Source organism: Hipposideros armiger, unplaced genomic scaffold (genome assembly GCF_001890085.2).
Source record: "Hipposideros armiger isolate ML-2016 unplaced genomic scaffold, ASM189008v1 scaffold_900, whole genome shotgun sequence".
In the NCBI taxonomy this organism is placed as follows: Eukaryota; Metazoa; Chordata; class Mammalia; order Chiroptera; family Hipposideridae; genus Hipposideros; species Hipposideros armiger.
In genome coordinates, this window is record NW_017732250.1 from 374,901 (window position 1) to 398,243 (window position 23,343).

Below are 23,343 nucleotides of genomic sequence, written 5' to 3' on the forward strand. Positions count from 1 at the left end.
TCTAATTCCATTTACCTAAAATATCAGATTGCAATTCTTTTAATGGTGCCATATTCAAATTCTTATAATGATATTAAATTATGATTGGCGGTCACTCTGATCTTTCATTTCTATCACAGGGAATGTAAGAAAACGAAACAGTCACTCCTGTGTCCACATACATTGGCTGTGTGTTGCAAGCAAATCCCTCATTCTCCTCCTTTTAGGACCTATGTGAGCAAAGCCAGATCATGGGGCTCCTGTATTTTAGTGTTTGTTTCTGTATTTCTGTGTTTCAAATAATATCACCTTTAGTGAGGGCTAAAAAGAAGAATGGGAAATACTTGAACGTTGCTATTGAAAGGGAAGATTTATACTCTACTATTTGGAAAACACTCTACTGTGTGGAAAACACTCTACTAGTTGGAAAACACTCTACTGTGCTATACCGTAACATTCTAGATCTCCACTCTCCCTCACTCTGTTCAACTTCTGAAAGGGATGGTCAGTTCGGGAGGAATAGTTATGCTGTATGACCCGGGCCCTTTCTCCTTCCTCTTGGGCTGCCATCATACAGCAATGATTTCTTCTGCTCATCCATACTCGTGGACCAAGAAAGGCCTACTTTAGTGTAGCTCTTGCCACATTTGGGTGGTTAAATCTGACTAATTCTGGTGTTCATCATGAGAAAGCACACTTTTCCACCTACATATAAGTCACATTCTGCTACCAAATCAATAAATCATGAAACACTTCACAGCAGAATATATTTAAAAGATCACTAAAATGTCTACTGTCCACTAGTGTTTTCCTTTTTCAACATTTTTATTCTTTTAAGAAGCTTTCTCTACAAGATAAGCGGAAGTATCTAGAATCCACTTGCATTTAAATTCAACTTGGGCCTGTTATTACAGAAGGTTGCCTAGGGATTCTAAAAAATAATAATAATAATAATTAGCTCTATTCAAGACTTAACTAGCCTTTTCCTACGTTTAGACATTTGTGTGCCAAGTTAAAAAAGCAGGTCTACTCTCACTTTGGTTTACTTAATACCTAATTTATGTTAGAGTTGTTAAAGAAAATTATCAGTAATAACGGTGATATTTTGGCCGCCATCTGCCTTTCTCTTTTGTCTTATATCTCTTGTTTGGCTCAGAACTCAGATGAGAAAAGGGGTGTTATTTTATTGTGTTCTCTTTCTTTGAGTAACAGTTAGTTAGTATTGCCTTAACTAGAAAATAAAGGTTAGGGTAAAAAAATCTTTTGACTAATCTCTAACTCTTAATACCCTCAATCATTGTTTTCTCATTGCTAATTATTAAAAAAATAAAAATAAGGTTTAGGCAAAAGAGTATAGGAGTCCTTCCTGTGGGCAAGGTTCTATATTATCCCATTTTATTTCCTTCATAGCATTTATTATCTGAAATTGTCTTACTGATTAGTTTACAGCTTTACTGATTGTCTACCATATTATTTAAGAGTAGGAACCTTGACTGTCTGATTACAACTGAATCCCTAGTGCTTAGAGGAGTGCCCAGCACTTATGCAGCCAATACTTATTTCCTGAACACATGATTTTAAATTTAAATATTTGTTAATACATGATACTAACATTTTCCTTACCTCTTGGGTTGCAAAAAGTGATGTTATTTGCTTCTATACAGACAGAAGTTTGTGAAGTTGTTACACAGGTTGGAATTCCAATAATTTTATATTCATTTCCTATATTCATTTTATTCACTGATTCATCTAAAATTATTAAACATACACAAAAATATGTGTTCACTAAATTAAACTTGTACATAATTAGATGGTTCAAAGATCTAGAACTAGTAACAATTCAGTAGTTAAATTAGTTGTAAAGTATTTACTTTTGTTTATTATTTCCATATAGAGTGGCACTAATAATATAAACTGTGGCAATTATATTTCTGATAAATTTTGATTCTTATAGGCAAAGATGAATTAACTTCAAGAAGCACGTGATGTAGCAACTAGATAGTCTCCTATATATAGTCAAAAGGAAAAACAAGATCATTCTATTTAAAATGAAACATCTTTGCATTAAATGACAAGAAATGTAATTATCTTATAAACAATACTTTTATTTGGGAAGAAAATAATTTTAAAAGGTATTAGTCACTGCCTATAATATAGGCAAATTACTTTTATGTATTGTCTAATTGTAAACTGTAAGATAGATATTGTTATCCCCACTTTACTTAAGAAGAAACTGAGAGGTTAAGTGACTTGCACAAGGCTAAACAGGAAGCACCAGAACTGAAATTCCCATCTAGGTCTGCCTATCTCCAAATCTACCCTCTTTGCATTATACTAAATTCCTCTATTACATCTACAGATTGCGCAAAGCTTTTGCACAAGTTCAAAATTTATTTTAAAAAAACATATGCTAAAAATCTTGATCCTCCATTACACAATTAGAAGTTGGTTGGTTGTAAAGCTATGAAAGAAAACCTCACAAGGAGGAACAGGATCAACTAACTACTCTTTGTGAAGAAGATCAAACAGTGATCTTCACTTTTTATTCTTCTGTTTCTCTTTTTCTTTCTTTTTTTTTTAAGCTCCAGACAGCATATTGGATACCCTGTAGATCTGGAAGGGAAGAATCAGAATCAAGAATTCAAAAAATAAAATCCCAATACCAACCAACCAAACCAACAACAATAACAAAAAATACCAAGTAAATGATACAGAATCAATTACAAGGGGGAAACAAAAGAATAGCTTTTCAACTATGCAGTGGAATCTTAATAGTTTGGTGGATGTGTCCTGAGGTCAAGGAAAGGTGGGAGGAAGGCAAGGAGACTGGGAAATCTGGGTGTCTCTTCTGATGCCAACCCCAAAAGGCCTAGTTTTATTTGTTTAATTTTTAAATTTTTATTTGGGTTCCACATAAGTTTATTTGAAGAAAGGGTTTTCTAATAAAATATAAGTTGGATAGCCACTTAAATTTCTATACTGTAATGTATGGTTTGTATATAGTGTATAAAAGAATTAAGTAGTTAAAAGCACATATTTTGAAGCTGGAATGCCTGAATTTGAATCACAGCTGTGTCACATACTAGCTTGAGTGACCTTTGACAAGTTACTTAACTTCTCTGTGCCTCAGTTTCTGCATTGTAAAATGAAGATAAAAATAGAACTACTTGATAGTCTCACTGTGACTAAACGAGTGGATATATGTAAGAGTGCCTGGCACATAGCAATTGACTATATAAAAATTACCTACATCTGGGCTTACATGCCTGCCTCATCCTTGTCAGGCCACCAAGAAAAGAGTTCTTGTTTGAGTCTCTACTTTCCTAACTCTTAAGTTGCCTATATCTAGTTGACATCCAAGATCTCTCTTTCTGAACAGTTTAATTCCTTCGATTTTAGCCCAAGAAAAGAGGCTGAGCCACATCCTCATTTTCACAGTTCTGGCTTCTCAAAGAAGACTCAGCTTTTCCCTGGGTGATTGATAATGATAATTTCCTCCCTCATGGCAGACTCTGTCTACTCACAGGTCTTGACCCTACTCATTCATTTATTTAACAAATATTTATTAAGTTTTTACCATGTGAGATAAAAAACCCAATTCCCTACCTGCATGAAACTTATACGCTAAAACAATAACTCCAATACTTGCATAACACACACACACATAGAATAATGGGAGATCATTACTATAAATAACTGTGACCCTGAGACCGAGCATAGTTCTTGGAACATAGTAGATGTTAACAGCTTTTTAAATGAATGTTGTATGACTGAATAATTGATACATTAGCTAAATGAGACTCTTTAACCCTCTGTCGGGCGCAACTGATCTCACAGATTCATTGCACACACATTTTCAAATATCTAACAATTAACTTAAGTATTGTGACTCATCGCTTCCGTATTTTCCCCCTCTACCGTAACCTATCGCCAGTCATGTTTGTGACTTAGTAAAGACGTATTTCATATTTGAAAATTTGTGTGCAGTGAATCTGTGAGATCAGTTGCGCCCGATGGAGGGTTAAAACACTGAAAATAAGAAGACATATGGTTCTTAAGCTACAGTAGTCCCTTCTTGTCTGCAGGGGATATGTACCAAAATCCCCACTGGATGCCTGAAAGTACGGATGGTACCAAAGTCTATATACACTATTTTTTTCCTACACATACATACCTATAAATAAGTTTAATTTATAAATCAGTCACAGTAAAAATTAACAACCAATATTAAAATGAACAATTATAACAATATACTGTAGTAAAAGTTATATGAATGTGACACTAAGTAAAATACGGGTTACATGAACCCAAGCACTGCAATATCACCATAGTGATAACCAATACAACTATAAGTGACTAACAGGCAGGGAACATAAACAATGTGGAGGCGCTGGACAGAGGGGTAATTCATGTCCCAGGCAGGACAAAGCAAGACACCATGAGAATTCATCATGTTACTCAGAACAGTGTGCAATTTAAAACTTATGAATTGTTGATTTCTGGAATTTTCCACTTAATATTTTCAGACCATGGTGGACCAGGGGTAACTGAAACCACAGAAAGCCAAACCACGGATAAGGGGGGACTACTGTATAGAAGTACCATTTATAATATAAAAGCATAAAGAAGTCAACTACATATTTTATATATTTTATAGCAATTTGCTTTTAGTTCAAACAGAGCTTACCTCTTAGGAAAATTGTAAGAGACTGAAACCTAAATGGCTGGTTGTTAGAATATCCTTGAAAAGCACGAAGTGCCTTTGCAGTAATTATTTCAACTATCTGTTTATCTTAAGGCAAAGAGCAAAAACAAATGGTATTAGAATATATATTCAATTTAATTTCCACATTAAAATATCATACAGTATTTTAAAAATTGTAATTACAAAATGTAAATGCATTTTTACCACCAAGTACTCTAAATTTTCTGTCTTCTTGAAGTGAAGATGAACACATATTACACAAAAAGTCATTTCTTACTGTTGCGGATTCTGTAGCACCTGGCACATGCACTCTTATATACTGAAATCCTAAAAGAAAGAAAGAAAACAGAGGGAAGCTAAATTCGCCTTTGGATTTAGCAATCCATTTTCAGTCCTTTAAAATTAATCTAATTCAAAGTATAATTAATTCAGTTTTGTGTGGGGGTTCAGAGCAGTTCAATTAACATTTATTACACAGCTGTTTTTTGCCAAACGCTGGGCTAGGGCTCTGGTGATATGGATACTTAAACACAGTTTCAATAGGCTGCAATATGAAGCAGATAATTTCAACATGAAGTCTTCATTTACAGTGTTCACAGAGAAGAGAGGAAGGGCATCCAACCCAATGAGAAGTGGGATGAATGGGAAAAAAACGTCCTTAACTGAAGTTATGCGGAAGGGTTGGAAGAGGATATTACATGGAGTGAGAACAGCATGAACAAACACTCATGAAGCAATGTGAGAACAAGTACTTTAGCAAAACAAGAGCACCTGTTAAGTTGGTCCTAGAGGAGGGAGAAAAAAGAATGCATTTCAAGATTATGCAAAGTAAACTTATAAACATTGGGAGACACCAAATTTTCTTGCATTCTTTCTACTCTGTGAATATTTTATAACGAATTGAAAACATGATTTAGGATTAAGCAAAAAATTGCTTCATGGTTTGATTTTACATTCTAATATTTACCTTTTGAAAGAGGGCATGCTTCATCTGAACAAAGAAATCTTGCACCTTGTGTATACTTGGTTACAGTTGTCATTGCAATCACAATTCCTTGCAGCATATAAAATCTTTGAGATGTATAATCAAGTGGAAACTCACAAAAATCAAGACTATAACTTGGCAGAGGAGGTAAATGTGTTAACTTCAGCACTATATTAATCTAATAAGGACATAAAAATGGTATTAATAAAGACTGCAGATCCAATTGGACTTACAATATATATTTGTAGGGTAAAAATCAAGTAAATGATTTGTTAATGTAGAACCAAAATTTTAAGCACAAGAAAAAGATATTTAAATATAAAATTAAAGATGCAAAATCCTTATAATTTTGTATTTTAATTGAAAATATCATTATGACCCTCATAATTTTTCCTTACAAATATGCATTTCCTGGCAAAAGCCACTGAAAAGACTTATAAAACAATGACAAAATTCAATAGTGACGAACACTTCTGCCCAGATTGTGATCTCTAACTATAATTTCTCAGTAAACGGAACCAGGGCTCTTCAGGGGAACTGGCTGATTCCAAGTCTGGGGCAAAAAATATACCAGATGGACCTGGTGCACCTCCTGTGCCAGAAACCAAGGGAGTTGCAAAAAACTAACTGGATGTGTCAAAAGGAAACAAGAGCAAACTTTAAGGAACTCCCAATGACCAAAAGTAGGATAATATAAGCATAAAAAAGAATGACAAAGAGTTATTGAAGTATCTCAGATATATGTAAAAATTCATGAGTTCCTCATAATTTAAAAAAAGGAAAAACAAAAACCCAAAAAAATTATTGGTCATCATTGGAGGCTGCTAGATTTCAACTCATTAATCTCTGAAAATTTATAAATGGAAGTAATCAAACACTTATTCTGCCTTTCCTGTACAAACTGTATCTCGGGGTAACCAGATAGTCAATGAAAGAAAACTTTCTTTAAAGAATAATTCCAGCTAATAAATTCATAAAATAATTAAAAATTAAAATTAGAAAAATCACAATTTTTCAACTCCTTATGAAATAATAGATTCCATGCAATGATCATCAATGACTGCAAAAACCATTAGGTGAAAGCTGATGGGAGACTGTATTATTGGAAGGATCAGCTGACATCACCTGAACCCACAGATCAATTGTAGCATTGCTAAAATTGGGACAACAGATAGTATAGTTCTCCTAATGTAGTGCAATATGAAATACATGAAACTATGATGCATTCTTGTCAAAATGAGTTGAATCTGAATCTAGGCAAGTATTTAGAGCCAATTTCTGTTTCCCAGAAATATAGGATAGATAGAGTAAGTTAAATACCACAAGAACATAATCAGACAAATCCAGATTTTGAGACATTTTATCAGACAATTAACTAGTTTCCTTAAAAAACTCATTGGTGTAAAAAGGAAGGGGGCGAAAATAGCTCTAGATTAAAGGAGACTTCTAATGAGCTATAAGAACCAATTGTAATATGTAGACCTTGTTTTGATCCTGATTTGAACAAATCAACTCTGAGACATTCTTGAGGCCCCAAATGGGTAAATTTAAAGATGGACCGAATATTTTAATACCAAAGAATTACTTTAATTTTTGTGAGAGGTGATAATGGTATTGGGATTATATAAGAAAAATATCCACAATTTTTAAAGGTCGATATTGAAGTATGTAGGGGTAAAATAACAGAATGTCCAGAATTTGCTTTAAAGTATTTCAGAAAAAAATTGATGACACAGGTATGGCAAAATATTTTAATCTTTAAACATGAGTGATAGATATATGGAAGTTCATTGATTATTCTATTTTGGGATCTGTTTGAAATGTTTTATTTTAAAAATGTTTAATGTTATAAATGATAATACAGGAAATAAAGATGTGTATGTAAAATATTCCATTGAACTTTAAAAAACATGTAATCTTTTTAATAGAGAATATAAAAATATTTATATACAAGCTATTTTAAAAGTATTGTACCTTTGTTTTCTTCGTCAAATTTAACTAAAACTTACTTGAGTTTCAGTCTGTAATTGTCCAATTAATGATAGAGTCTTAACAGCAATAAAACAGACCTGTGATTTCAAACAAACAAAAAAGTTACCAAAAATTTCATGTGGCATAAAATTATTTCTTTCTTTAACTTACCGATTGAAAAATTTGAGCAGCTTTTAAAGGCTGGTGTAAAATGTGATTTCCAAGTTCAGCATCTAATTCAACAACATCAGAGGGATTTATTAAAACATTGAATCGATAGACAGCATAACTTTGTTTTGAATCTGTAAAAATACACAAATATAAAAATGATGGTAGTTATATGTCAGAATTTATTTTAAAGTTTCTAAAATAAAGTCACCTTTGCTGAACATACCATTGTAGTACTTGCAATCATTTATAAACTTTTGGAGCCCTCCACCTCTGTCAAGATAGACAAGGGCTGCCTCTTTCATTTTTAGAGTTGACATTTTGTCCTAGTTAATGATTCTTCTCTATTAGTAACTGATTAAATCACAAATGCTGGTAAAAAGTAGATGTTGAAACTCATAGAAAAGATGAGAACACCTAGAAATAAATTAAAATTTACATACTATGAAACTTAAAATTGAGTCAAATAAAACAAAGTAAAATTTGCAACTTTAAGAAATTCCTATCCAGAGAAACAAAACTTTGTTTCCTTTTGCCAAACAACATTTTCATCAATGCTAGGCTATGAGATTCTCCACAAGATTGCAAACTTAAGAACAGGAGCCTCAAATGTCCCTTTACAAAGTAGGCATTAAAAAAAAAACCCAAAATGCTGGTTGAAATAAATATTGGATGATGAGGTCCCATTGCAGGCATTCTTAAAAAAATAAAAGTGGTAAAGGTTGTTTCATTAATTCAGTCTGAGTTACAAAGTGTAATCAACCTAAGAAATCTGAGAACTTGGTTCTAGACCAAGCATTTCCTAGCTACTATTGGGAAATTACTTGAACTCCCTTGGTTGAGTATCTTCATCTGTAGGAAATAAAAGAGTTGTATTAGATAAGACCTCTTCTGGCTTTAAGTCTTTTATCAGTGAGCAACATAAATCACTAAACCATAGTAGAGACTGGAATATGTAAAATTCATTTAAAGACAGCAAATGCTAATTGGAAACAATATATACCAATAATTGTACTAAGTGGTAGGGATAAAATGATTAAGATTGGATCCTGTCTTCAGGGAGTTGCCAATTTAGAGATGTCAGAAATAATGACTATCACATTTATTCATTATCAAATATTTATTGAGCATTTACTATTTATTGGATACCGTCTAGACTGTCCTAGGCACTGGGGATACCGATGAATAACATATGGTTCCTATTGTTCAGAAAAAGTACAGTGAGGGGTGACAGATATGTAAAAAATTACAACTTATGTGTTATAAAAGAATTATTAGTGTACTAGGGAGCATGGAAGGGACAACATATATGAAGTAGTTCACAGAAGTTGGGGTCATCCTTGTGTAGGGGGTCATCATATTTTCTATAGTTTTAGGACATTTTGATTTAACACGGTGGGTTCATAGAGAGGCAGCAATGAAATTGTACTTTAAAGGTGACATTTGACTGATGAGTAAGATTTCACTACCTGGAGGGGAGGTGGAGGTAGAGCACGTTTTCCAAAGGTCACCCCCCTTCCCCCCAGCATTCAGACCTGCACTGTGGAATCCGTTCAGGCCACTTTCCAAAGAAAAGCAATTGAGACTGTCCTTTACACCAGCGTATAGGGGGACACTTCAGCGTGTATTCCTCGGTGGCCATAGGAACGCACAATCAAGTGTATGTTGTGTTCAGGACATGACATCGGTGCTTCGTTAGAACGTTACATGTTTCTGAGGCTGAACGAAAGGGAGGCTATTGGTAATGAAACGATTGGAGGAGGCTCAACCAGGTGACGAAAGCTGTTGAAGTTCATGATCATTCTACAGGCAAAGGGAAGCCATCACATGTTTATTTTCACAAGGGAGTAGCGGTCAGATCACTATTTTGGAAATCAATGCCTGCCACTCGTGTGGGAAACGGGAAGGGGCGGAGGAAGCTGTCTCTCGCTACCGAAATAGTCCTACGAGAAAGATGGCCCCGTCTAGGGCATTGGGAACGAAACGGAATGGAGGAGGTGGGTTCTAGACTTTGAAAGATTTCACACTGGACCTGGTGACCACCAGCCTGTTAAGTTTTCACAGTGGGTGTTGGGTGGATGCTGCTGCTCTACCGGCAAAACATGGAAGCCCGGAGAAGCGTGGGACGTGATGCAGAGTTCACGTGAGATGGTCGGACTCTGACAGGCTCTCGACACCCAGACAGACACGAGCCCAGGGGCGACGTGCACCAGGGCCTGGATGGAGTCCGGTAGCTCAAAGGAGGGGATCAAACCCTGGGCATCACTTGCGGTAAAGCGGAGGTCCTGCGCGCGGCTGCATTTTCACGGAAGGGGAAAGTGGCGGGAAAGACACGGACGCCGGTGGCAGGCTTTAAATAAGCGAACGGGGAGGGCATTCTGCCCGTCTCCCCACAGTCGAAAGAACCCGAGTGTTGGGTTCACTCGGAACCGGCGCGCGGTCGCGTCTTCGCTTATTGCCGCGTCAGCAGGAAAACACCTCACAACCAACGCGGCTGAAGCGAACCGGGCCTCAACCCCCCCCCCCCGGGATCCAGCACCCCTCGTACCCACAGCGCCGACGTCTGGCACAGCGGGCCCAGCCCAGCAGTGCGTTACACCCACTTCTGCACCCACCAAATCCACCAGCCGGGCGCCCGTCGGAGCCAGGTAGACCCTCGCGCGCATGCGCGCGCCGTCAGGCCGTTGGCGGCGCGGGGGCTGTCGGGACCCCGCACCTCCCAGTCACCAGGGCAACTAGGCCCAGGAGCACCATCCACGTGAGTCGCTCCTGTTCCTTTCTGCAGAGCAAAGCTGAGAGAGACAAAAACCTCTGGTTTTTGTGGTTGTCACAGGCTAAGGGTACCCGTGAAAACTAAACACTTCCCTGGTAGGAATGCAAAATGGTGTCAATTTGGAAAAAGTTCTGGAACTACCTTAAAGGACTAAACATAGTTAATTACGTGACCCAACAAACCCAAGCCACATATTATGCGTTATATAGATATGAGAGAATATGAAACATATGTTCACACAAAAATTTATACATGAATGTTCATAGTATTGTTCATAATAGCCGAAAGTGAAAACAACTGATAAATGAATAAAATGTGGTATAGCCATACAAAGGAATGTTATTTGGCCATAAGAAATGAAGTGCTAATACATGCTACAACATAGATGAATCTTTAAAACACTACACAGAGGGCAAGAAGCCAGACACAAAAGGCCAAATATTGTATGATTCTGTTCATATGAAATGCCCAGAATAGGCAAATCTGTAGTTTTCCTCATATAGATCCTTGTACATGTTTTGTTAGAATTTCTACCTAAGTTTTTTTTTTTGGGGGGGGGCAGAGGAGAGGGGTGGAATGCTAATGTAAAATATATTGTTTTTAATTTCAAATTTCACTTGTTTATTGCTGGTATGTAAGAGTGACTTGACTGACTTTTGTGTGTATTAACCTTGTATCATGCAACAGTGCTATAATCACTTATTGGTTCCAGAGCTTTAAAAATTTCTACTGGATATTCTACATATTCATGTCGTCTGCAAACAAGGGCAGCTTGCCAATTTTTGGTATCTAATTGAAGCATATCACTAAGGGATACTTGCTAATGTAAATTAAGCGTTAGTGTTCAACATCAATGTATCATTAATAAAGTAAGCCGTAACTGTTGCATTACTATCATTGAGGCGAAGAGAAAAATTCAACACAGCAAGGCTATTAACTACCACCTGGAAACAACTGAGAAAAACCCAACACACTGAGATCAAATCTGACCATTTGAGTGGGTCTGTTTTCCTGTAGCTAAGCCTTCTGGATTCCATAAGTAATAAAACATAAAAATATTTAAATATTGACAACTCATTGTTAGACTCTCACAAAGATTTAACTACCCATTGAAGAGGAAATCTCTGCTCCCTAATAAAGTGAAAATGATTAAATTAGAAAAAAAATGAATCTAAGATATATATTCCTGCAAAAAAATAATTTACAGTAAAAACCTCCAAGTCATGTTTGAATGCAAGATTTGTAAAATCACCAACTGTGTCTGGTTCTTCCAGTAAGTGGGGTTATGTAGAACGATGTAATTCCTCTTTTTACACTATTCCTGTAAGCTTCATATGATGATCTATCATTTTCAGTGCAATATGTAAAAATAACTTTTTATTTGTAGGACCTTTTGATTGGCTATTTCACTGCTAAAATGTTAGTCTGAACTTATACTTCTCTATTGGCTTTTTTCTTTGTGTAATATTGCTCTAAATTGTTCTCGATCTTGACTGTAGGTAAATCATGAAAAAGTTACATTTTGAGACAGGTATATTTCTTTCTGACTTAATTACCTCTGTAAAAATAGGTATAACATTAAGAAATGATAAAATGAGAAATACTTTTTGTGTGTAGAAGTCCTTTTGACTACTAAGGAATATCTTTAAAGGATTACAAATGGGTGATTATACAATATTGGTAAGACACCAAAAATGCTAAATAGATGATATAAATCTCCAATTGGAAAGCTTTCAGGGAAGTTAAGAGAGCAGCTTCTCTTAATATTAGGTGAGTAACGGAGAACAAAAGTGGCAGAGAAGAAAGCCAATTTATTTTTATAGCAGTGAATCCTTTTGAGCATCTGAACAAAGCTATGTAGCACTCCTTGCCCTGAGTCGATTTCATTCACACACAAAACTTGGCATTATCATTTCAAGGTATTCAAGCCACCTGAAACTCATTTATGTACACTTTAGGGTTTCATATGAACAATCACCTTGGGATATGGATTAATCTAGTAATTTTTATGTTTGTCCAAATACTGAGTTAAAATTTTACTTTTCTCCTTCACACATATAATTCCATTTCGTAACGACTACTGTAACCAACACCAATTTTAAGTAAAATAACGACAGACATTAGATGATCACTGATCTTTTTGCTAGCTTTATTATTCTATATAAGATCTGTATTTCTTGCGATTTGAGAAACATCAATGTTCTATTTTAAATTTCTTAAAAATATACAATATTGCACTTTAATTTTTGGCAGTTTAGTTAAGGAGAGGCTGAATAAAAAAATCATACAAGAAACTACAGTTTTTCTTTTGCTTTGTAATAAGCAAAGAGCTTTGTGTAAAAGCAGAACTTAACAGTAGTGCCAAATAAACCAAATATTTACAGTGTCACTATTAAAGTCTTACCTCTAAAGGAAGATTCAGTGTATCGAATGCAAATATTAATCTAATAAAAACACTTCCCTCCCTCCATTCTGCTGCCCCAAAAAGCCAAAGGGTATTTATTGGTGTGAAATGCTCGTGATTTCTTTCTCAAGAGGAAATACATGGAAAGAATGCTTATTCTTGAAGCATTTAACTGGGTCACTTAAATTTTTCACAGTGTTTCCTAACATGACTTGAAATATCTCTAAACTAAAAATCAAAATTCCAAGATAAGCATTCTTCTTTAGTTTTTCTGCAGTTATTCTCTTTTCCAATTACAGGTACACAAGTTAGTTGGTTTTTAGTATGACTTTAAGGTCAGTTTCCCATACATTTTCTGAGATACATAAGATACTGGCTAGGCATCTGCCTAATGTAACTTTTGTTACATTGCAGTGAAATAGTATACATTTATATTGACCCAGAATTTGCTATTCTACTTTTTAATTCCCAATTAGGTAAATATTCTAGAAAGCTCAATATTTTTTACTTATCAACCAATTAGGGAGACAGTTTTGAATAGCTATTTGCAAAACTAAATACCAAGATTTAAGCCTACTTAACAGTATATTAAACATTCAAAAGACAAAAAAGAACATAAATAGAATGTATTTGTAATATAAATACACGACACAGAGACATTCATTTTTGGCACCACCTAAAAAAATTCAGCAGTCCTTTATTACCCTTCAGTTTGGGAATACTTAAAATGTCTTAACTATTAAACTTTTTCTTTTACTCGAGAGAAAAAATAATTCACAAATTTCAATTAGTATTTCAAAATCAAAAGGATTTCGTTTTGTAACTTCTTAATTTGATCTGCAGAATGACCGGTTATTCAAAGTGTTAATGAGCAGCCAATGTGTTAACTACGCTTTTTATATTTTAATCCTACCAAAACCTGATTATGTCAAACAGTGATTTATTATGGACAGATATGGTTTCTTCTTAAACAACCATGTACCAATTGCATAGCTCTGATCTGAGAACAAAGGTAAAAGTAGAGAGTTGCAAAGGCATTAATATATGTTAACTAAACTGAAACAGACTGGAAAAACAGTCTATCTTGGGTAGATGTTAGTGTAAACTTAGAGGGAAAAAACAGTCATTAGCGCAAGTTTTCTTTAAAAATAGGTTAATGCTAAGAACAATAGCTTTTAAAATTTCTCTTTAAAAATAAGCTTAATAAACAAGAATACAAATTTTAATTCAAAACTTAGCTCTTTGAAATGCCCTATTTTCTTGCATACAGCAGAAAATACATTTTTCATAGTTAACATTACATGTAAAAATGAGGCACTAGTTAAACATATGTAAGTATATTCACACAAACAGGAGTTCCAGTCTCATCCGTAGGCTTATATTTTTGCTCAACGGTTTCCAGATGGCAAACTGTTCACAAAAATAAGTCTTCTGAAGGAGGTGCATAAGAGAACCCAACAAATGCATCATCGGCCTCCAGTACGCTGGCGTTCACTATAGAATAGTCAGAAGACACACACACAGAATACGGAACCGTTTCTTCTGTGAATACAGCATCAAAGTTCTTGATATCATCGGGTCCTGTCTAAAACATCAAAAGCACACTATTATTTACCTTAGCTTTTGTCATTTAGTCCTTCATTAAAACCCCGGATGAATGTGTATATGTATTCCTGGCAAGTTCAGATGTCTTCTTACTTCATCATTGCCTTGAAACATTTTCTGCTTTTCCTTTCCTGACTTTTATTATTTAGGCGAGGTCCTTCTCTAACAGGTAAGGTGCTTGTTGCTGGGTGCAGGGAGGAAAGCTAGCATACCAGAGTCCTTACCTATGTTAATTTGCATCCCAAGCCCTGCAGTTGACCCCTTTTCTCTCTACCTATCACCTCTAAGTTTAGAAAAGGGGGGTTTAGAGAGGTTTTCAAGATAGCCTTTTGCATTTGAGCTTTCATCAAATGCCTGCCCATCCAGTTTCTCAGTTCTGGGTACGTGAAGCCTTTTGATGAAGGAATGAAGGGGTTATAAGTTAAACTGCGAAAGGTAACTCTTCTAGTACCATGGAGGTCATTGAGCATTCAGCTATGACCTTAGCTCTAGAGGCCTAAGGGACCAGGAACCTGGGAAATGAAGCATGGTGTCTGCTTAGGCTCAAAGACAGTGGTTCTTAATCTTCCTTTGTGAATCTGATAGAAGCTAATGGACTATCCCCTTCCAATATATCTAAAGATAAAAACTGGGTTTACAAATGCAGGTGATTCACTGTTAAAGCCCATCCCTGAAGCTCTAGTTATTTCTGCCCTAAGGGGAAAGGAATCCTTAAAATGTTCACGTCACCAAGTCTAATGGAGGTGAACAAATAGGGATTCAGAGCAGATATCACAATCCAAGGATATAATTAGCCTGGTAGGTCTACAAAGAGCTGAGCAGAGACCAGGGAAACCCAGAATGCTAGATCCTTCCGTATGAGAAATTCCGCCACCAGAGGAAAAAGAATACTATAAATCATGTACATATAAAAAATATCATCAACTTTTTACATATAACCCCAGAAACTATGGCCTCTGGAATAAGACTAAGGTTTGAATTCTGGCTGTGCAATTTCCTAGCTATAATTCTTTATATAAACTACTCTATCTCTGTGAGTTTGTTTCCTCTTCTGTAAAATAAGAATACCACCACCTACCTGTTAAGGTTGCTGTGAAGATTTGATATGTTAATACATAAATTTCCTAGAATCTGACATGTAGAAGGTGCTCAATAAATGATGGCAAATGTCTTTTACTTGACTTCATAAATATTTTTGAGAAAGTCCTTATGGCTCATGGCTAGTACAGACTGTATGCTAAGGGTGAGGGAGGGCTCTGTCTTCAAAGTGCCTGAGCTCAAATGCTAGCTCTGCAATGAACTTCAACTACATTTTTGGCAAGTAATTTAACCTTTTCTGTGCCTAAGTTAACTCACCGGTATTATGTAGAAAGTAACAGTACTATTTCATAGGAATGTTGTCAGAGTTAAGTAAAAAGATGCAAGTACTGAGAACAGTGTGTGAGAGGATCTACTTTATCCTACTTAAGTTAACTTTTTGAGCTTTGTTAAATCTGTTAGGTGAAAAATGGTAACTTGTTAGGGTTTTGTTTTGCATTTCTTCAATTGTCAGTGAGTTTGAACATCTTTTAATATGTTTATAAGCCACCTGTATTTATTTTTCTGTAATTGCATATTTTGTGTCTTGTCCATGTTTCTACTGGTCATTGGTCTTCTCATTGACTTATTAGAATACTTTATGTGCTACGGAAATGTCCCCCAATTGTTATTTGCAGTGTATTTTTTTCATGCAGACATTTCAAAATTTTATGCCATCAAATTCACCAATTTTTTTCTCTCATGGCTTCTCAGTTGTGGGTGTTGCTTTTAAAAAGTTTAATTAGTTATAGAAGAGCAGGGATCCAAACCTGGAGGTATCTGACTCTGAAGTCAACGCTGTTTCCATTTCCAATGGTGCTTAGGAGAGCCTATTTTTAATGTGCCCAATGACACAATGATTTGAGGACAAATAAACTCAGTAGGGCTCTCAGTAAAAAGAGAATAAAATTACTCTTAAAGATTCTAGGTTCTTATTGCAAGCTCTAGAATTTAGGGACAGAAATTTTCCCTAAAAGAGTCACTTGTGAAACAGTCTCTTTTGGATAAGCTACATGAAATAAGCCAGTACAAAAATTGTTATGTTTACAGGTGTATAATATCACCCTATTAATACCAGCTATGAGCTGTGCAGTGAGGCTAACCTTTAACAAAATCTGAGTAGACTAAATGATACTTGCTGTCCTGAAGTGATTTCCTTATCATGCACGAATTTACTAAAAGTTATTTCATGAGTTTCACAGCGATACCACAAAACTTCAAATGAAAGAAAAACAAATTCACCTATGATCCTGTAACCACAAATCAATCTTGGTTTATAGTCTCTTCCAGCTCTTATTCGTTATTTTTACTGCTGTAATCATAAGTCACAAAAATTATAATTACCATGTTTTCATTTAACATTATACGGATTTTCCAAGTGTCTGCTCACGTTTATATTTATTACCACTCTTATCATTTATTTAACATGAAAAGGCAACAGACCATAAGAAAGCATATAAAGAATAATGACTTTGGAATCAGGCACAGGTTGCAATCCTTGCTCTGTTACTTTTTAATCCAGCTATGTGACATCTCTGAGTTTCCATTCATAAAACAAGTATAAAGAAGAACAGTAATAGCAGTAACTTGGCAGCTTATTTGAGGACTAAATCACATATCGTAATGAATAAAAAAGAATATATGTTTACATACATGAAGCTATCAATAACATTATTGACCTACTGATGGTTAACATTTTCTCTATTGTTATATATTTATTTCCAAAAACTTTCAACATTGTTAATATTGCAAACAGGTCTTTGATGCAGCTTTTCTGCTTTAAAATAAAAATTATCTTTAGGTAAAATGTTTCCAACAGTAGATTTAACAGTTCAAACTAACAAGAATAACATGAATATTTTTATAATACTGTCTTACTGTTTTCCAAAAATGATGTAACAATTTACATTACCATCAATAATGTTTGCCTATACCTGGTTTTATATCACTCTAGAAAAAAAACCCTGTACATTTGTGTTACTTAAAATACTTATTGATTTATAGGTATGAAAATGATACCTCATAGTTATTTTGTGTTTTATTTTTTGTTTTTTTAACCTATTGCTCTCATCCCTTCTTATTATTCATGCTCCAAAGAAACACTTCACAATTACGTGCTGGAAGAAAAGTTCATCAATCTAACTATAATCTTACTGGTCATCTTGAAGTTATCAGTTGTACTAGACAACCATGAGTGACATATTTCACAAATAGAGGTACTAATCCTGGTTCCTTCAGATTAGATTTTGAGATCTACTGCTAAAATTATGATGAGCAACAGTTCTACATTTCACTATTTTAGAAAGAAAGACTTGAATATGTACTTACCACATTAGGATTAAAAGGTGGTGGAATCTTCTTTTGTACAAGGTCCGTCCAGCTGAGTGATTCAAAAAAGGGATGATTCTGAATTTCAAGCTAGAATATTAAAAAAATATATATTTTTTTACTAATGCTGAAGAATATATTAGGTATTCACTGAAGAATTTTATGAAGCCAAACCATTACCACTTTGTCCCTCAATAATGCCTTTTAGGTACAAGTTTTATGTTATTCATCTGGCAAAATGGTGTAGCAGAAAGACTATTTGCACACACATGAAAGAGTTACATTCTCTTGAAAGTCACAGTTTCTTCACAGGTAAGGGGTGAATATTTCTGCCCTAGATACTTCACAGGCTGTTTTAAGGATCAGTGGAAAATATAGAAATAAGAGAGGTATGAAAAGAAAAATGCACTACATAAGTGCAAAGAATTAGTATTATCTGAATGAGGGAGGTAATGAAGAAGTTAGGCAAGAGAGTTTTGCACAGTGGGGCAGAAGTAAAATCAAGGTGATGAGCTCTACTACCAAAGTGTATTCCACTCTGGGTTGCTACTATTAAAAGTTGGCACAGTATTGATTCCAGCTTTTTTTCCCCCCCTGCAAGGTGCCACTAAAGTGTACAAAGTAGGGCCCAACCTAGTTTGGTGGATTTCAAAACAGACTTATTAGAGAAAGTGATTTCTGACCACAGTAATGAAAGATGAGTAAGAATTAGCCAGACAAAAGAATGAGGTATGTGAGATATAAAACAGAAAGCAACAAATGAACAAACAAAACAAACTCACAGACACAGACAACATGAGGGTGGTTACCAGAGGGGAAAGGGGTTGGGGGGTGGTAGAAGTGGGTAAAGAGGGTCAAATACATGGTGACGGAGGGAGAGTAGACTCTGGGTGGTGAGCACAAAATGCAATATACAGACGATGTATTATAGAATTGTGCACTTGAAACTTATATAATGTTAACCAATGTCACCCCAACAAATTAAAAAAAAAGAATAAGGGGAGAACATATCAGGCTGAATATGAAGGCCCTGAGGTGGCAAAGAGGTAAGTTTGATCAAGAAAATGAGGGTCTGGTATGGCTGCAGTACAGGGAAGGATGGGGACTGTCACACAAGGTGAAGCTCAAACAGTAAACAGGCCATATCTTATGGGTCCATATTAGGAATTTAGAATTTTATTCTAGGGTTATGGGCAGCCATCAAGGAATTTTAGGTACAGGAATGTCACAAATATGAGTTTTTGTTTGGTTGGTTGTTTTTAAGACCACTCTGACTGTAAAGAGGGAACAGAAAGGAGAGTCATAACCAGATTTAAAAAAAATAGCTACTGTTGTGGCCAAACAAAAGATGACAATGCTAGGAAAAGAGTAGTAACAGTGAACGTAGAAAGGTGTCTGGACACGGGGAAGATTTAGGAAGGCAAATACCTCACTCAGCACCTAGCTGTATGTTGAAAACAGAAGTAAGGAAGAGAGAACAGGCAAGAATGACTACAGTACCATTCTTGCCAAGCGAAACCAGTCAGATGGAAAAACACAAGAGCCATATGAGTCCACTCATGTGGGATATAAAACAGAAAGCCAAAAACAAACAAAACAAACAAAAACTCAGAGAGACTCACAGTATGGTGGTTACCAGAGGGGAAGGAAGGTGGGGGGAGGTTGAAGAGGAAAAGGGGATCAAATATATGGTGACAGAAGGAGACTAAACTTTGGGTGGTGAGCACACAATGCCACATACAGATAGTATATTATAAAACTGTACACTTAGAGCTTATCTGTTATTAACCAATGTCACCCCAATAAATTTAATAAAATATATTTGAAAGCAGTGTTAGGGAAAATTTTTTAATATATTAAATTTATAGTCATGTAAGAAAATATTGATATAGAAAGACACGTGTAGGATAAATGATAAAAGCAAGTACAGAGCAGAGAGGATACTGTGCTCCCATTTGTGTAAAAAAAAGTTGGTGGCGAGGAGAGCAAATATCATGGGTATTTGCTGAAAGGATAAAAAACAGAAAAAAATATTGAAAGTGATGACTTCTGGAAAATGAGATAGGGATCTGGGTTGGGAGGTTACACTTTTCATTGTGTACTCAGAAAAACTATTTGAATTGTTTACATGCATCGTAACGAAAACACCAATAAATACATAAATATAAAAAGAAGAAGACAAAAGAAAGGAAAAGCATGACTCTTAGATTTCTGACCTAAAAATCACAGAAGGAAGACAGGAGTTCAGCTTTGAAGATGCTGTGTTTGAGGGACCCTCAAGAAATCCAAGGAGTGGTGTTGAACAGGCAGCTATTACCTGAATCCAGAGTTCAGAAGAGAGAGCTGGGCTGGGGGAAGAACTGTGTGAGACACACAGGTAACCAAAGCCACAGGGCCGACTGACACTGTCCAGGAAGAGGGCGCAGTAGAAGAAAAGAGGGTTTCGGGGCAAACACGAGGAGCTGCAAGCCCTAATAGTCAGGCTGAAGAGGAGGACTCACATGGGAGATTGTGGAGGAGGACCCAGAAACACAGGAAGAAAAGCAAAGGACGAATGTATGCGCTGGCAGAAGTCTAGGGACCAAGAGTGTTGGAAGTTTAAATGCTGCTGAGAACACAAGCTGAGGAATAAGAAGCATTCAGTAATTCTAGTAGCCGTTTTGTGGTAAGCTGAGAAAGGGAGAATGCACATAGAAACTTTCAACAAGTTTGGCTATGAAGGGAAAAAGACTGAGTATTAATTACCCTGCAGGAGAGCAGGGCTGAGGGCTTTTTGGTTTAAGAAACAGGAGACTTGATTAATATTTAATTATTGACTGGAAGGAACTAGAACAAAAGGAAGCAGTTATCGCTGCATAAAAAAATCTCGCACAGGTTTCCCTGCCAGGGGTTGGCATCCAGCACAGGCAGAAACTGAAGGTTTCCACTGTAACAGGAAGGAAAGGGCAGCAAATTTGACAGCAACAAGCTGAGTTAGTGCTGCTCCGCTGATTCAGTTTTCCCGATAAAATAGAAGGCTGTAAGTGGAGGAGGAAGAGGGGAAGGGGGAGAGGGGGGAGAAAACGATCAGGAAACCTGGACAGAAGGTCTGAAACGGTTATTACAGAGAGTGGGAGAGTAAGATGAAGCAGAACAGGAGCACCACCAGGCATTGTGCAGCACAGAGAGATGAATGACCATGATGTCACAGTGCTTCCAACATGCCCATGTGACACTGTGATTTATAATATGAAATGTATATTTGGGCTTTGTCCGTTTCTGGCACACAGCTCCCACACCCCTTGGAATTTCCTAAGTGATGAGAGCAGCAATGGTGTCTCATTTCATATTAATGAGGTGACTTTCAGACCCCACCCAAGATGGGGGCTGGTCACCAGGAGAACCAACCGTGTAATTAAAGAGTTAAAAACTTTCGGTCCCAGCCCTCCCTTCCAAACCTCTGGGAGGGGAAAGAGGCTTGAGGTTGAATCAATCACCAATGGCCAATAACTTAGTCAATCATGACTACACAATGAAGCCTCAATAAAAACCCAAAAGGGCATCTCATTGGCCCATGTTGGGGAACCAGAATGCTTCCATGTGTCACCTTGCCAAGCCCCAAGCGCCGTGAGGACAGAAGCTACTTTGTTCGGGACCTTGCCTTATGGAGCTCTTCCTCTGGCTATTGATTTGTGTTCTTTAATATTCTCTGTAGTAAATCAGTAATCTAGTGAGTAAATGGGTTTTGAGTTCTGTGAGCTGTTCTAGCAGATTAACTGAGCCCAAGGAGGGGTTAGTGGGGAACATCTGATATGTACCTGGTCTGTCAGAAGCACAGATAACAATATGGACTTTTGATTGGTGTTTGAAGTGGAGGGCGGTCTTGAGGGACTGAGCCCTTTACCTGTGGAATCTAATTCCTTCTCCAGGATTGAGCTGAATTGTCAGACACCCTGCTGGTGTCCAAAAATTATTTGCTGGTGTGGGGAAGGATGTGGACGTGTGCACACACACACTGGAACTGGGTCTGGGAGCGCTTTTCAGCTCAGTGATGCAACTTTGTTCAGCACTGTTCAGCAGCCCAGAAGATGACAGTTGGATTTCTCCATGGTTGCGATTTCTGCCAGAGAATTTAATAAAAGCACCAAGTGGCAAGAAGGTATGGAATATCAGCAAGACTGACTGAAAAAATGGACTATGGACTCCAAAGTGGAAAGAGAACTGTTGACGGAGCCACCAGCTGAACTGGGAGCGTAGGACAGGAAAGCCAGTAGCAGGAAAGTTTATTATGCACAGCTCAAGTTCAACATTGATAAATAGCCCCCAAGAATTTCTGAGAAAGTTAAATGAATTTAAAAAGTTCACGTTCCTCAATAGTTCGTGAATTTACTCATACACTAACATAACACTGGTAACTACATTAGCAATTACCCTGATTTTTTAAAACAACCAAACAAACCTGTAGATTCCATAATTATCTTAAAGAAGTGTGACCAAATTCTCAGAAAAAAGTTGATTTAATGTTAGTTCAAAGCAAAAGGCATTAAGAAGTCGGGAAGCAATTAAACTCTTGTTAAACAAAATGATCTCAAAGTTCTGATAATCAAAAAGCATCTGCCACACGTTTTTTTGAAAGGAAGAAAGAGGAGGAAAACGTCTTACAAACAAAAACAAAATAAATAATAGAGTGTGAAAACTGGATGTGGGGAACAAAGAGGAGAGGAGAGGATCAAACTGTTACGGAGATCATATCAGTGCTTTAAACTCTACAGTTCTATATATAAACACTGGCGAGATTGTTGGGAACAAGTATGCCTCTTTTTCGTGTGCTCTCCTTTAAGAGCTTATTTATCCCATTAAATACATAAAATATGGCTTTATCTTCAAACCATAAATAAGCTTAAATAAAGTGGGTCCTGGGAAAGGTGTACATACAAAGTCTTCTTTGGCACCAAGTCGATTTTGCCTGTCTTTTTCTAGGAGTTCTTCCAGAATGGACCAGGCTGTGAGGCTCACTCCTGGCCTCAAATTTAGGGGCTTGTGAAGAATATTGTCATACATTTCAGCAACATCTCGGCAATAAAAAGGAGGCTGAACAACAACAACAAAAAAGCAAAATATAGTGTTAACTAAAGTCTGCCATAATATTTGGGTTAAAATAGTTGGATTTGGCCTTGATCTACAGGGAGCAGACTGGGTCTGTACAACTGCAAAAATGCACACGCCTCTTTGGGTGTGGGCACATCTGCAGTGTGGCCTCCCGATGCGATAGTGATTCTTAAACCCAGCACAATGGAGAGCTTAATACATGTTCATTGAATAAGTTAGGGCCAATCTGTTTAATCACACCTTGTAGACAGGTGTCAAGC

The 23,343-nt window shown here is 36.4% G+C and overlaps 2 protein-coding genes across 8 annotated transcripts in view; both read right to left on the minus strand.

Moving 5' to 3' along the window:
* The window catches only part of MCMDC2 (minichromosome maintenance domain containing 2), a 29,981-nt gene extending 21,853 nt beyond the window's left edge, over positions 1-8,128 (minus strand). For both annotated transcript variants that reach the window (XM_019630315.1, XM_019630314.1), the window contains exons 1-7: positions 8,035-8,128; positions 7,812-7,942; positions 7,679-7,738; positions 5,652-5,847; positions 4,889-5,011; positions 4,667-4,771; positions 1,603-1,728 (exon numbers count right to left, since the gene is read on the minus strand). In XM_019630315.1, the coding sequence (XP_019485860.1) occupies positions 1,603-1,728; positions 4,667-4,771; positions 4,889-5,011; positions 5,652-5,847; positions 7,679-7,738; positions 7,812-7,942; positions 8,035-8,128 (835 nt within the window). The remainder of the gene's footprint in view (positions 1-1,602; positions 1,729-4,666; positions 4,772-4,888; positions 5,012-5,651; positions 5,848-7,678; positions 7,739-7,811; positions 7,943-8,034) is intronic.
* A 4,581-nt stretch (positions 8,129-12,709) lies between these two features.
* SGK3 (serum/glucocorticoid regulated kinase family member 3) overlaps positions 12,710-23,343 on the minus strand; it is a 120,497-nt gene continuing 109,863 nt past the window's right edge. For 4 of the 6 annotated variants that reach the window (XM_019630318.1, XM_019630316.1, XM_019630319.1 and 1 more), the window contains 3 exons: positions 22,910-23,065; positions 17,996-18,085; positions 12,710-14,570 (listed from right to left, as the gene is read on the minus strand). In XM_019630318.1, coding sequence (XP_019485863.1) covers positions 14,400-14,570; positions 17,996-18,085; positions 22,910-23,065 — 417 coding nt within the window. In that variant the 3' untranslated portion in view covers positions 12,710-14,399. Of the gene's footprint in view, positions 14,571-15,639; positions 16,980-17,995; positions 18,086-22,909; positions 23,066-23,343 lie in introns of those variants that run through there. The other 2 variants (XM_019630321.1, XM_019630320.1) reach the window with 2 other exon arrangements.